The 14,516-nt window shown below is 47.2% G+C and overlaps 1 protein-coding gene across 2 annotated transcripts; it reads right to left on the minus strand.

Moving 5' to 3' along the window:
• Nucleotides 1-2,152: 2,152 nt before the first annotated feature.
• On the minus strand, nucleotides 2,153-14,489 carry HNRNPUL2 (heterogeneous nuclear ribonucleoprotein U like 2). Of its 2 annotated transcripts, XM_027089847.1 has the most exons (14): nucleotides 13,517-14,482; nucleotides 11,489-11,624; nucleotides 11,119-11,195; nucleotides 10,789-10,928; nucleotides 10,389-10,479; nucleotides 10,189-10,301; nucleotides 9,704-9,967; nucleotides 9,408-9,530; nucleotides 8,900-9,028; nucleotides 8,033-8,201; nucleotides 6,489-6,689; nucleotides 5,359-5,432; nucleotides 4,987-5,094; nucleotides 2,153-4,868 (listed from the first exon to the last, which is right to left on the minus strand). In XM_027089847.1, the coding sequence occupies exons 1-14, from the start codon at nucleotides 14,055-14,057 to the stop codon at nucleotides 4,788-4,790; spliced, it is 2,247 nt and encodes a 748-aa protein (XP_026945648.1). In that variant the 5' UTR covers nucleotides 14,058-14,482; the 3' UTR covers nucleotides 2,153-4,787. The 2 variants fall into 2 exon arrangements, 1 of the variants encoding a protein (XP_026945648.1); XR_003429382.1 differs by lacking the exon at nucleotides 5,359-5,432 and having other exon boundaries at nucleotides 4,850-4,868; nucleotides 13,517-14,489.
• Between the last annotated feature and the right edge of the window lie 27 nt (nucleotides 14,490-14,516).

Here is a 14,516-nt window from a genome sequence, read left to right on the forward strand (position 1 = left end):
TGGGACAAGGGGGTCCCAGCAAGCACGCCTGCAGTAGGCGCCGGTCGCGTGGAACTTATGAGAGAACCTAGGTCTCTGTTATCTTGCCTAGTAGAGACTCCCTTGGAGCGGAAACATAAGTGTGAGGACAATGCCCGGCGCCGTTTGGCTCGGGGCGCTATTCCTTGGTCGCTTCCTGTTCTCCCTAGGAGTTGGATAAGCCCTTAGTTCAGTTTGGGCTTCCTGTTAGAACTGGGGCTTGCTGTTCTCCCACTTCCCATTCAGGTCCCTTCTGTCACATCCGCCAGGAGCAGTGTCCCCGCCCCTGGTGCGCCTACCACCCCTAGTAGTGGTCCAGCAAGCTGCCCGGCCAGAGGTTTGTCTCACGAGCGCCTCCCGGACTCAAACTTGGCGGAGGTTTATAAAGCCCCAGCATACCTTTCCAGAAGCCGTTACCTTCCAAGGGAAAGAAAGACACATACGGAGGTGGGACCAGGGCCAAGGCAGAGAAAGTAAGTCTCAGGAGGTCTGCTCCTCATGGGTTGTCAAGATTCCCCACCCCCTACCCAGTGACACATGCTTCCCGGGGCAAGCCTGGGTCATGCTTTGTCCTGGGATACGCTTGCGGGTAGGGTCGGCTGCCAGAGGCTGCCTTGCAGAAGGGGGTGACCTATATTAGAGACAGCACATCGCCCCCAGCTTCCCCACACCTTCACACAGGAAGACAGCAGGGGAGGGGGACAAAGAGGAAACCAAAGGAATAAAGGGTGTTCTACCAGGAACTGAACTTAAGTTTCCTATGGACGTCTCCACAGGCTCCAGGAGTACCCAGTGAACTTGAGGCACCTTCAGGAATAGCAGCTTCCCCGCTGTTGATGAATTCCTGAGCCCTAATAGGCCCTGGAGATATTTAATTCCCTCATCCTGGAGAGGAAGAAACCAAGGAAAGTAACCTGGCTGCCCTCCTGAAGTGGGGACCTACCCCCATTCTGTTCAGGAGCCTGCTTAGTTCTTAGTGCCCGTTGACTCCTCTAAGGATCAAGTCTGTTTAATCCCTGCATCCTGTCAGTGTCTGGCATATGACAGGCATTCAGATATCCAACGATTGTACTATACATGCTTAAATGGCAAGCAGGGCATAGAAGGCACTAAAAGAATCTTTCTCTTTTCCTAAGGTATTATATTACAGTGTTGGGCAAATTCCAGAGGGGTAAGTGAAAATGCCCACATCAGCTCAGACTTGGTAAGAAGTCAGAAGTGCTCAATAAGTGTAATCTTGATATTAGGTTATTTAAAAAAAAAAAAAAAAGCAACCTCTGCTCAGTTTTTCTACACATTCAATTTTCATACTCATCAGATTAGGGGTGAATGGCTGCAGCCCTTGCTGGGGGCAAAGCCGGGGGGTCTAGAGGTTACTAGAGACAAGGCATGAGCTATAAATAACCATTTTAAATTATTAGCTGTAACACTGAGTAACTTTAAATACCCTAGAGAATGGGCAGACACTGAAATCAAGGATAGCCTTTGGGCCCAAAGCTGTAAGCCCCTGGGGTGGGAATCTCTATCATGTACAGTGGGAGGAGTTAGAGCAGTAACTATACCTGTATCACGACTACTTCAAAACACTAGATGTCATAAGCCTGTGGGAGCCCAGCCTTAGTAAGTCCTTAACCATTTATCAGAAGTTACAATCAACATCCGTTCGGTGCTAGTAATGCAGTAGTGCTTTTGTCAAAGTTACCTTCTCATTCTACATAGTCACTAGGGAAGAATCCCCATCAAACATCTTCTGTTGAATAAGTAGGCTTTTCCTCTTAAGTGGTAATTACGAATAAACTTAATCTGGCTCCTAAATGGAACCCTACATTTAACTTCAAGCATCCAACTCGTTTTAGTATAGGCCAAATACACAGAGGTCATGGTTATCATTTATTTTCTTCTACTCCAACGGCTCAAGCAAGCACTTAAGTAAGCCAACAAACCCCGAGTGACCCCGAGTGAAGGTATGGCTGGTTCCCAAGTGAAAGCATGGCAGAATAGGAAGGGAGAAAAGCCATGAAAGAGGAAAGCCAACCTTGGTTGGAACCCAGTACAACTCGAGGAGCAGCATCAGAAGTAAAGCCCCCAATGACACGCTCTACCCAGTCAGTGCAGCGACAGGAGAGAGGGTGAATTCAATCCAAATGGTTATTTATTCTAAAACTGGAAGCTACCGTGCCTACATTTTTGCCATAATGTTGTAATGAGAACAGGGGAGGAAAAAGTTACAGATGTAAACAATGACACAGTTACATTTTTTTTAAATGGTAAAACCCTTTTTTACTGGCCACTTCCAAGAATGCTTTACAGGTTGTGCAATAACATTTACAGGCTCCATGTGGTGTTTGTTTTTCTCACAAGCTTTTCCATCTACAACTACAACAGACGTCTGATAAAACACTAAACAAGTCTTCTAAGGAAAACAAGGGTAGGGATCCCGCCTGTTAATCCACATTTTCCCCCTTAACATTGTTTTTTCATAATAAAAAAAGACAGAAACAAAACCCAGACATCTACTGTTGTTGCGAGTGATCTCTTGGACCAAACCGACAAGGACGTGGCAGTTTCACTCTCCACCCACCTAGAAAAAGCTTTTTTTTTAAAAAAAATGACTTTCTAGTGTCAAAAATTAACAGCAAGTACCTCCCCTCCCCCCAAAAAAACCCAAAGCGGCTTAAGCTTTGTCCCCCTGGTCCTGAGGGCCTAGCATCCCCGAACTGTGTTGTAGACTATAAAAAGATGCTATTTGCTGGAGAACTAAACGTTTGAATAGGGGTGGCAGCTTCTGCCTCAGAGTCAATTTTCTGTTATAATCTTGCCCTAAGGGAATCTCTTTGGGCTCCAGTTTCTACCTCCTCCTTTTTACCTCCCTGACACTATGAGCAAAACTTTCTCAAAAACTCCCCTTAATGATAATAAAAAGTTAGTGGGTTACAGAAAAATTCATGCAATCACTTCACCCACTGCCACACACAAATCCATTTGACGGCACCACAGAAAAAGCAGGTGCCCAGAGAAAGGACATCATTTTGAGCAAGCAAACGTATTGCCTACCAGCCCCCATTCCAGCCTCCGGGTCAGAGGTCCTTGTGGAGCAGAAGGGCGACTAGAGGGCCAGGACGAGGGCCTGCGCACCCTCCTGGGCACGGCAGTAACCGTGGGAGAGGGGGAGAGAGGTCAAATCTCAGCACAAAATTTTCAACAGAGGACTGCCCAGCTAAGGAAATGGAAGTGAAGTACCTTCTAGTAGCACAACCCAGGGCTCCCCTCGCCAGGAAGTGCAGCAATGTGTGGTGTTCGCTGAGTAAGCTCTTGGCTGACACAATGCTGAGCAGGAAGGTGAATGAAAACTGAAGCTCAGTATTGAAAGAGCATTCCCATAATCCACCTGTATTCTTGAACCCACAAACTGAAGCTGTCTGTCAAGAACTGGGAGGGTGCTGGTAAAGTTACAAAACAATAACTCTCCCGACTGAAGTCTCTTGGCTAGAGGCCTCTCTGGGACACACAGGGAAGGCACCCCAGGAGGAATCCTGTTTCAGCAAGTCGGGAAGGGGTGCTCTCTTTCATGCACACGCTGCACACGCTCACATTCATGCTCTTCCCAAGTTCCAGCAGCCCCACGGAGCTGCCTCCCACCCCCCACCCTCCCCTTTTCTATTCACTCTCTATCTGTGTATCAAAAAAGCCAGCAGGGCCCCGGCCCTCCACACTGTAGAAAATAGCTGCTATTCTCAGCGCCTGGGCCTGGTAGCCCACACCACAGGATTCACCTATATACATATCCTGCTGCAGTGAAAAGAATCCTGCTTCGTTTCTGTGTGAGCTGAAACCCTGAGAAACGTTCCTTCTCTTGAACTATAAGAGGACAGATTCTCTAACAGAGATGATTTCAGAGACTTCCCACCTGTCTCAACCTTGGAAGACAGAGAGTAGAGACTGGCAAATCACAGTCTTCAGGCTGAGGGCTGCAACCCCAACTCTTCCCCCGGATTTTACGGAAATCCATTAACAGACACAGAGAGGCTGCAAGCTATTCTGCTCTGCAATCAGGAACAGTCCCCACGCCTCCTTGGTGTGGGGATCCTATAACAGAACCGCCCAACTGGTGGTCTCCATGCCTCAGCCAAACAGCACAAAGGCACAGGAACGTGGAGACAGGGACACTATGGCCTCCCAGCCCACCAGACCAGATATCCCAAGAGGGAAAGGTCGGTAAAGAAAATACAAACGGTTAGTTGGTGCAAGTGATTGATAAGAGCTGATCGTTTATTTTCACTGCCCCAGTCACAAGCTCTCCCTCTGTCCCCGCTCCTGCCTGTATGGAGAGTGCCCTCACACGCCTCCCCACCCGCTCCGCACTACCTCGCCATCACTCTCCCTTACTTGGCTGCCAGTCCAGCTGCCTCAGAATGTCAGAAGGGTGACATTTTCAGTTCTTTTCCTGTCTGACTGCAGGGTATAGGACAGGCAGCCCTAAGTGCTGCTTTCTGAGCAAATGGTTTTTCGATTACAAATATCTAACTAGGTTTGAAATGTTTTATAGAATAAGACAATATTCTTTTCAACAAACTTTAAAAAAAAATGTACAGTTTTGTTGTTTGTTTCCACCCCCCCCCCCCCCCGCTTGCGCACCCTCCCCCCACCGCCCCTCCCCGGCAGCTCAGCCCCACCCCGGCAGCCCCTGTTTTCCTTGGTTGTGTTTTGGGGGGTGCTTGGCACCCCCAGAGATTCAGCTTCATGGCTGACAGGCGACAATGGCAGGGGCTTCACCGATACCCTTGGTAACCGTAGTAGTTCCTGTAGTATCGGTCTCTGTCCTGGGGATGGTGGTAGTAGTAATTCTGCCACTAGAAGAAAGGGGAAACTCCATCACCTGGAGCCACAGCTGGCTAAGGATGGAGAGGCACGACATTCATCCCTTTGGCCCTGCCCCCCTTCATCTCTCTATCCCCAGATGATACTTACATCCCGACTGTATTGTCTGTAATAGTCTCTGTATCTGTTGTACTCATAATCTCGCCCATAGAACCGATCGTAGTCTCCCCTGTATCGATCGTAGAAGTTACGGTAACCCTGAGAAAGGAGAAGGAGAAAGAGCGAAGATGTATGGGCTTTCAGCATCACAAGCCACTGCTATCCCCCGTCTTAAATGAGACACATCTTCACTTGATATTATAAACAAGCTTAACCTTCCCAGGATAAAGTCTTCCAGAGGAACAAATTAAATGGGCAAAACCCTAAGCCCTGAGAAAACAGCCCAAACCACTCTGCTCCCCCAAGCCAATAGGAATGGCTATCACGGCCCAGAGGGAGGAGCAGAAGGAGAGCTGCACTCACCCCTCTGTTTCCAGACTGCCCCCAGTACTGCTGCCCGTAGGCCCGGTTGTCGTAGCCTCGGCGCTGCCCGCCCACTGGAAGAGAAATGGAGAGCGCGCTCAGACAGCTGGCATGGGGTCCTGGCTCCACATCTGAGTGGAAATCAAAAAGTCGGAGCCAAAGGCAATTCTGGGGGAATAGGAGGCCTGCTTCTGCCAGGCTCACACAATGTTAATTAAAGCACCAGCCAGGATCTTTTAAAAAGTCTGAGGTGGGGGAGGGCAGAGGAATAGAGACACAAGAAAACCAAGCCACCTTGGTTTCACCTTTTGAAGCTCCCCAATTCCTGCAAAACATTTAAGATGCCAAAAGGATACATGGCAGAGTTAGAAACATGAGTAAAAACTGCCATTCGTAGAGCCACAGACTTTCAGCCCTGGAAGGGATCCTGGATATCATATAACCCAGACCCATCATTTTATACAAATGAACAAAGTCTAAATGATAAGCTCTTCCAGGGTAGCAACTGTTGGTATTCCCACTGCCCAGCACAGAGCAGGCACTCAAAAAGTTTGTTGACTTACACTTATAATTACACACACACACACACACACACACATTTTTAATGCACAGTGAATGCACACTGTGGCGGGGGGTGTTAACTGACAAACTAGACATTCAGGAGGGAAATTAATTCCACTAATAAGCTAACTTACTGTCTAACACCCCCCCCCCAGATTACTGAATAATGCATTCACTTTCTGCTCTATACAGTTGGGTTGATCCAATAGACAAAGTAGCAAGGAAAAAGATAAGAATCTGATTTCACTGCACAAATCCTTCAAATAAACCACAATAGTGAATGGGGAGTCCACACGTAAAAATGAAAACTAGATAAATGAACAGGCTCAAGCATTGCTTTTCAAGGAAACAAATATTTTTGTTGAAAAATAACTACCTTTTGTTGAAGGATTATGGAAAAAGCACAAGAAGCTGGGAGTAAAGATCACAGGAAGAAATAAGCTCCGTAAGAAGGGGCTTCCTTATTGTTGGTGACCTGACTTGGTTTGCCTGCCCTTTCCTTGTGGGTCCTGCTGCACTCAGCACAGAGAACAGACTGAGGCTCGGGCTGGCAGGTCCCCAGGACTCACCGTAGCCTTGGCCTCTGCTTCGGTTCTGCCGGTTTCGCTTGTTTCGATTGTTTCGGCGGTTTGTCCGCTTCTCGGAGGGCGGCAGCAGCTTCCTTGCCTCCTCCCTGTACTTAGTGACAATGGGCTGAGCTTCCTCCTTCTCCAGCTCCCCGTATGTCACCTCATCCATATAGTCGCATTTTTCAGGCAGAGAGAAGTTGGCTGTAAGAGTAAGAGAGAAGCTTGTGGGCCTCCAAGTACGTAGACGGGTAAGATCTCATGATGAAAACCCCACTACAAGAATAGGATTTTCTAAGCCTCATGTACTAATGCACAGAAGTGTGCTGGGTTCACTCTATGGGTTTTCCCTAAACTGTAACAGCCCCAGGCAAAGGGCTATCTGCAAACTGTAGATTTACAAGTTCTCAAGTGATCCATAATAAATTAAGAGTGAACTGGGTTAAGGTTTCTTATCAGGACAGAAGCAGGCAGCCAGAGGCTAAAAGTAACTGAGAAACTTTTGGTGTTGGTTAGATAAGAAATACACTTTTAAAGAGACTCAAGAAGAAACTGACCCCAGCCTAAAGGCACTTACTCATCTATACAAGAAAAACAGTTAACAAGAGTACGGGGTCCTCATTAAAACCACCTGTGTATGATGGGCCAGCACACTTGCCAGTCTCTAGACATCAAGTTCAGAGGCTGAGTCCCCGCAGAATTCAGTTCAATGAGGCTCTCCTGATTCTGAGATGAATCTAGTTAGCCCTCCGTTTTATAAAACTGAACTAAGTTCCTCCAAGTGCTTGAGTACCGGTATGGACTGGCCTAGTTCATTCTAAGTAAACTTGGAGAATCCAGCTCTTAAATGTGTAACCAGCTCCCATGCCTGGGCATTATCAGAATTCAAAGAGCCAGTAGTTGACAGCTCAGGTGGGATGTCAGGCGCTGAAGGCAGCAAGGGGAAAAACCAAACTCCGAGGTGAACAGCACAAAACTAGATCAATCAAGATAGTTAATTTTGCCTTCTAGGGAACCTTGCTGTAAGGCTTTGTACCACGCGTATCAAAAACCAAAACAAACAAACAACAAAAATAAAAAACAGGCCTAATGTGATACTAGAAATCAAAATATACTGATGAGATCATTCACTCCAACCACTACCATTTTAATTTGAACCACAAGCATGGCCCATCTCTAGAATATAAATTCGGTGAAGGCAGAGCTTCATTTCATTCATTCTTTCCCTATGTCTAGAACAGTACTGGACAAATAGTAGACACTTTAAGTACTTACTAAATGAATAACTGACTCGTTGAAGCCTCTGCCTTAAGGCTATCATCCTGTGATCTATCACCATTTCTCTTTTTGTATTTTATCAGAATGAATCAAGGAGTTATTGCTTCACCATTCACTCTGCTCATTCATTAATCTTCAAGTGATCACACCCATTAATTTATTCCACAGATTTACACTTTACATGTGGAGAATCCTCCAGGTGCTAAGAGGCTCCAGTGAGGTGTGCATGGACCAAGGACAGGACCCCTAACTTGTAGAGTTTAGCCCACCTTTCATCTCCAGCATTATAGACTCAGGCACATCATCTCCCTCCACTTCCTTCCTTAGCTCCAGCCTCTTCTTCCAGTCCTCCTCATTAGGGACGACCACCACCACTTTCCGAGAGAAAGTCTTAAACAGCAATAGCTTCCGCCGTTGGCCAGAGTTGTACACGTTACACTAGGAACAAGAGGAGTAATAGACGTTTTAGGAATAAAAATTAAACACTAATTCAACCAACAATTACTGAGCATCTTTCACAAGTGAGGCACTAGATTAGGGGTCTTATTTACACAGTCTCTTTGAATTCTTCAAAAGCTACGTGATGTTATCCTGTTTTACACAACATGAAAATTGAGACTCAGAGAGGCCAAGACTTGTCCAAGGTCACAAACCTAGTAAGTGGTGGAGCCATGAATCCAAAGCTCCAACGCTCTTTCCATTGCCTCTAGAATGTGTTTTACAGTCTGGGTCCATACACTCTCTGGTAAAAACACTAAGAGTTGTATCTCTGAGCTCAAAACACATTACAACCGTAACACAACCACTTAGTCATAATCAGGTAACCTGATTCTGTTACTTAATTCAGTCTTTCTCTATATATGCACCCTATTTTGACTCTGAGCAATTTTTTTTTAAAGGGATTTAAAAAAATATTATTTATTTTGGCTGTGCCGGGTCTTAGTTGCAGCATGCACGCGGGATCTAGTTCCCTGACTAGGGATTGAACCCAGGCCCCCTGCATTGGGAGCACGGAGTCTTACCCACTGGACCACCAGCAAAGTCCCTGAGCAATTTTATCAGATTAAATGGATACCAAATCTTTTATCTTTGGACCTATTGTTAAATTAGGTTTCTTTTGAATGTTTGAACAATACCTGATCAAGAATGAAGTTCCTCTTTGTCCGGGAAGCAATCTGGACCAGCTTACTAAGGCACTGGGAGGCTTGCTGAACTAAAAGGTCTCGGCTTTTGGGGTCCATCTGTGGCTCCTCGAGCCCCTTCATCTAATGAGTTTGAGAAGAAGAGAAACACAAGGAGTTACACACTAAGTTAAAGCCCAAGAATCACTGGTAAATGCCACACCACCACCACATCAGTTCACTGACACTGCTCAGTGCTGTGAATGTTGTCCATTTCCTACAGAACTCATTTCCAGTCTCAATCTGGATAAACTCCAGACTTTACCAGCTTTCACATTTGACAACACAGCAAAGGAAAAGAAAAAAATCTACCATAAACACATACTGAGAACGCATTTCTTTATTTGTGGGGCCCTTGTTCTCAGACACCTGAAAGACCAACTCCACTGGGAAAAGATTATATCAATTTCTTGGTACCTCAAGAGCTAACATCACAGCTGACTAACCCCTCCCAGCAACTCACCCTCATTTGATTGAGCACAGTCTCAGCTCCCAGGACATTGTATCTTTTCTCAGGGTTTTCTTTTGCGTATTTCAGTGCCCACTGGGTCTTTCCAGATCCAGGCAGTCCCACCATCAGAATCACCTGCAAGTAAACAGAACCAGGAATGCTATAAAAAATAAGTGAGGGTCATGTTTACAAAGCCCAATTTAAGAACATCCTCCCCTTCCCCCAGCTGGGTAAAGTTTTCAGAAGAAGAGCGACCCACCCACCATTCCAAGCATGAGCACCAAGGTTCTGCACACTCTCCAGCATACCTCACACTCCTCTATGGTCTTGGGAGGGACCGCAGTGCGCACGCGCTCCTCCACAGGCACAGCATGGATGAACACAAACTCTTCTGGCGGTGGGAAGAAGGGCTCCTCCTTCTGACCAAAATTTAATTCTACAACACAATTTTTGCAGAGGACATGGGGTAGGAGGGCCCGGTCAGCCAGGGATTCCTTGTTGATACGGAATGCCACGCCAAGGTCTTCTCCATTCTTGGAAAAGGAAAGTTCTACTTCTTCAGCCTCAAAATTCTACAACGACGAAAGACAAGAGCATTTATGGGCACACAGAGCTTGAGGTTGATTAATCTTACAATTTAATCTTTTTTTTCTCTACTCCAACTGCTGTACTAAACAACTATGTGAGCAATGCATCAAAGGCAGAAAAGACAGCAGTCGATGGGAAGCAAATTGATCCCTAGTGCCCTCTATTTACTCCTTGCTACAAATCTACAACTTTCAGGAGCACTTACAGCAAAGCAGCCAATGACATCACTCTCCCCAAAAGTCTGGCCAAATTCCTCAAACCGCCCATTCTCTGCCTTGAGTCCTCGTCCATCGAAACCATACGAGAATTCATCCTCACCTAAAATAATCAGCAAATTAGTTACCTACACACAAACCTCCCACAGAGCAGCAAACATTAAAATGATTATGTTAAAAATAACTTTACCAAGCTGTGGATGGGAAAAATCAACAGACCATCCAACTCGAAGGAGAGAAACCTCTGTGCAGCCTTCTTTCATTGGGAGATTCTGGGTTACCTGGCCAAGTCAGAAAAGGAACTTTCAGATACTCGAGCAAAGTCTGAGTTAGACAAGATTTTGATACAAACCGAAAACGACAACTATCACAACTCAACGTCAGAAAAACAACTGTCAATAAACTTAAACCAAAGCCATGAGGGTCAATTTCTCGGTTACTGGCGCTACGGTTGTCATTCAAGCGTGGTGCCTTTTTCTGCACTAATAAAATACTGGTGGGCAGTAAACTACTATGTACTGGAGCCCACTACATAGTAGTCTAATGACTAATTTAATAAATGAACGGTCCTAATGAGCTGTACACACTACCTTGGCCTCAAAGCAGACTTTCCCCTTTGTCACTCCATAAGTACTTCTTGCCCCGGACCAAAGGGTGGGGAACTTCTCTGAGAAAAGCGGCTGCCCTCCATAGCGGTCTTTGCTCACTTGAAAATGGAGATCCGAGGTATCTGTTAAGAAAGAAGCGATCTGTTTACTCCAATGCCCAACACTTGAAGCCACCAATAGAACACAAGTATACCCAGTTCTCAAGAATGGATACAAAGTTTAAATCTTTTCAAAACTGCAGGCCATGAAGTTTTAATCTCCAAAATCACTTTTGATTGGTTTAAAACCTCAACCTGTCTGCCTTATACATACACGTGTCCAGGTTCACAAGAGTCTGATCCTCTTCCTCATCTTTTGCCTCTTCTTCCGGGGGTGGTGGAGACTTTGAACTATACATATGAGAGAAAAGCAAATACAGTGTAACCAAAGTCCTCTAATTGGAGAGGTGTCTGCATGACATCAGATCTGTTTATCAGCAAATATAAACTTCCAGCAGACAGCTTCTTTCAACAAATGTGAAAAGGGCAACAGGAGCTCTCAGGGTAGATTTAATCTAAAACTTAGGCCTGTAAAAACCTATTCCATTTTTAATCCACCCCTCTTTCCAGACTCTCCAATCAACATCAGGTATACCAAAATCAGAGCAGACACTCCCTTCAATGAAAGGGACTATTTCCCTCACCGGCTGTGGTAAGCCTCCTCTCGGAATTCATAGTAAGCTCGGCCATGTTCATCCTTCTCATCCCGCTGTCTCTTTACCCCCCGCCGCTCACCATCTGAGCCTGCCGGTTTTGACTTTTCACTATCTTGGTCATCTCCTACAAAAAGGAGGGAAAGAAAATCAGCAGTTTTCATACTGGAATGTAGAATAAGCTCAGAACCAACAGAAACTAAAGGAGGACCTGCATATCTGTCTAGTCAGAAGAGCCAGGTTTTTCCCATGGCATTCACAGAATGTTTTATTTCCAAAGATGATCATCTTCCTGTCATTGGCTGGGATTTTATTTTATTTTTTTTAAAAAAAGGGACATTATGGGCTAATTACAGTCAAGCAGTAGATTAAAAATTCGGCAATTTTTGCATTCTAAATTTATCTGCTTAAATCAGGTCAAACTTGCAGATTTTCCCACCAATATGACATAAAAGAAACATCCCATGAGTTTTTTAAAAACTTCATAGCTTAACTTCGATTCCTGACTATCAGATTTGGATTTAAGCTGGACACTTAATATATGTTTTCCAACACTTTTCCACAGGTTCATGTTACAGAAGCCTCAATTTTTTTTTTTTTTAAGGGTTTGCCTTTCCAGCTTTGAAACGCACAGCCATCCACAGCTTTACTTACATAGCTAATGGACTATGGTGTATATACAGAGCTGTATTTTTATCACAGATTTTTACTGAAACTTGCAGGAGCAAACCATTAAGTCACAAGAGACCCACAAATAATACTGCATCTTTACTGCACATAATTTGGGGCAGAAAAGTGTTGTCATATATTTCGCAACATTCTTCACAAAAGGAGAAGAAAAGCAATTTTTCCTTGGACTTTTTTGGTTTGTAACACTAAAGTTTTTAATAATAACTTCTTTAAAGAAGTCCTTTATCCCTCAACCTTTTTTATCTGCTATCTGGCGGTACACGTTAAGTCAAAGGTTATGTAATGGGATTTTTGTTCCAGAACATGGGACAATCTGCAAGTTGCATGTGACTGTTGTAGAATGGGTTCCAATTATACCATCATACCAAGCAGCAGCCTAAAAAATGTATTATAAAAGGAACTAAAGCAAGCCACTTCATATTAAGAATGGGAAGCAGCTCTAGTTTTCCTCCCTACTCTGACAAGACAGTTATGGATCAGCTCCAACCATCCAATTACTTCAAAGAGAGAAAGGTCACTAACTCCCTAGGGCAACTCTATACAGTCTCTTCCACAAGGTTACTCAATGGACCCACCAACAGCCCAACCATTTCAATTCAGGAAGTCAAGGACCCGAAATGTAAAAAGCTAGCTAAGTGTACAGCAAATACACAAATTTGCCCAACCATCTACTCAGATGAAAGATTAAAATTTAGTTGTAAGAATTCAGGCAAGGTTAAACCCCTAGCCAAATAATGTTGATTAACGTTCTAAATGCTGTAGATTAAAATTTTTTCTTCCGTAGTTAACGATTAAACTTGACACCCTCACACCACAGGCTGCTGAAGCAGGAGCTGCTGCTGAAGCAGGAGCAATGTTAGATTTCCAGATTTTCGGTGTGGCTCAAACTCTAATATTGAGCTTTCGATGGAGCGAACTTTGACGAACTGAGCTTATTGCTTAATTTTATGGCGAAAAAGTCAACAGTCGGGCCGAAGCCTCCAACAGTCGGTCTGGCTGTCCGTGTAATCAACAATTCCTCAGTGCATTCTCGGTTTAGGAAAAGATAACCAGCACCGCGGAAGGCTGCTCCAACAGGTAGCTCATAAGCAGTTCGCAAGCAACATCGCTTACTTCCATCCACTACCACCAAGCAACCGAGTTAGGCAGGAACCTCCCGCCTGCAGAGAGTGGGGCCACCAGAGGTAGTCAAACCCCCCAAAAAGGTGGGTAGAGGACGAAAGCCACCTCCCCTGGGGAGTCCCACCGAATGGCGATGGGAATCGAACCCCGCGATGCAGGGCTTGGTGCTAGGTCAGGGGCGCACCCGCTCCGCTGCCAGCTCCTCACCCTGTTCCTCTGCGGCCTTGTCACCCGGCGCCTCGGATCCCGGCGTCTCGTCTCCGCTCCGATCCTCCGGCTCATCTTCCTCCCCCTTGTCGGTGCCCTGCTCTTCGCCACCGTTCACCCCACCTGACTCGGCTGTGGCCTCCTCCGCTGGTTTCTCGGAAGCATCGGGCTCGGCCGCGGCCTCCACGGCTGCCGCCTCCGGGGGCTCCGGCGGCGGCTGTGCGGCCTGGCCCGAGGCCTCGGCAGGGGGTGGCTCTTCGTCTTCGTCCTCAAGCAGCGCCTCCTCGTCCTCCTCCTCCTCCTCTTCGTCCTCCTCCTCGTCCCCGCCCGGGCCGCCGCCCAACGCGGCCACAGGCCGAGGCTCCGCCTTGCAGGCCCCGCCGGGCCCGGCCCCGCCACCGCCGGCCTCGTCCTCGAGCATCTCGGCGTCCAGCGCCTCCTGCAGCCGCTGCGCCAGATCCACCTTGAGGCCGCGCGAGTCCAGGCCGCGCCGCTGCAGCTCCGACCGCAGCTCGGTCACTTTCAGCCGCTTCACCTCCATCGCCGCCGCCGCCTCCTCCGCCTCCCGCCGCCTCCTCCCCTGAGAGCCGTCGACCGAGCCCGACCGCGCAGGCGCCGCCGCCGCCCGCCTCCGCCTCACGCGCCAGCACTGAGCCCGCGCGAGCGAGCGCACGCACGTAGGCACGCAGGCAGAAGGCCGCACGCAGCCTCCGCTACGTAGTGTTTGTTTCTCGCCCTTCCTCCCTCCCCCTTTCGGCCCTCGGAGCCCAAAACAACGCAGCAGGGAGCTGCTTCCTCTCCAGCCCCCTTGGTTCCCCTGCCGCGGGCGGGTGGGCGCGCGCAGAGGACGGTGGACTTCCCTCTCTTTACCTCCCGCCCCCTCTCACCCCCTGGGCCAATCGCCGCCAGCGGCTTCACGGCGCAGTCGCACCGGAGCCGGAGACGGGAAAGGCTGGCTTCAGCTCAAGTGCCTCGTAGTACCGAGGCGTGTGCGCACCCG

This window comes from Aethalodelphis obliquidens, unplaced genomic scaffold (assembly GCF_003676395.1).
Source record: "Aethalodelphis obliquidens isolate GAN/ISIS:26980383/991018 unplaced genomic scaffold, ASM367639v1 scaffold69, whole genome shotgun sequence".
NCBI classification, from domain to species: domain Eukaryota; kingdom Metazoa; phylum Chordata; class Mammalia; order Artiodactyla; family Delphinidae; genus Aethalodelphis; species Aethalodelphis obliquidens.

Bases quoted from the DNA above. Each gene is read 5' to 3' on its own strand.
- HNRNPUL2 (XM_027089847.1), bottom strand. From the start codon at position 14,057: ATGGAGGTGAAGCGGCTGAAAGTGACCGAGCTGCGGTCGGAGCTGCAG. The intron at 10,302-10,388 runs GTAAAGTTATTT...TGATTATTTTAG, and splicing joins TTTTTCCCATCCACAGCTTG to GTGAGGATGAATTCTCGTAT. The intron at 5,433-6,488 runs GTGAGTCCTGGG...TTTCTCTTCCAG, and splicing joins AAGCAGAGGCCAAGGCTACG to TGGGCGGGCAGCGCCGAGGC.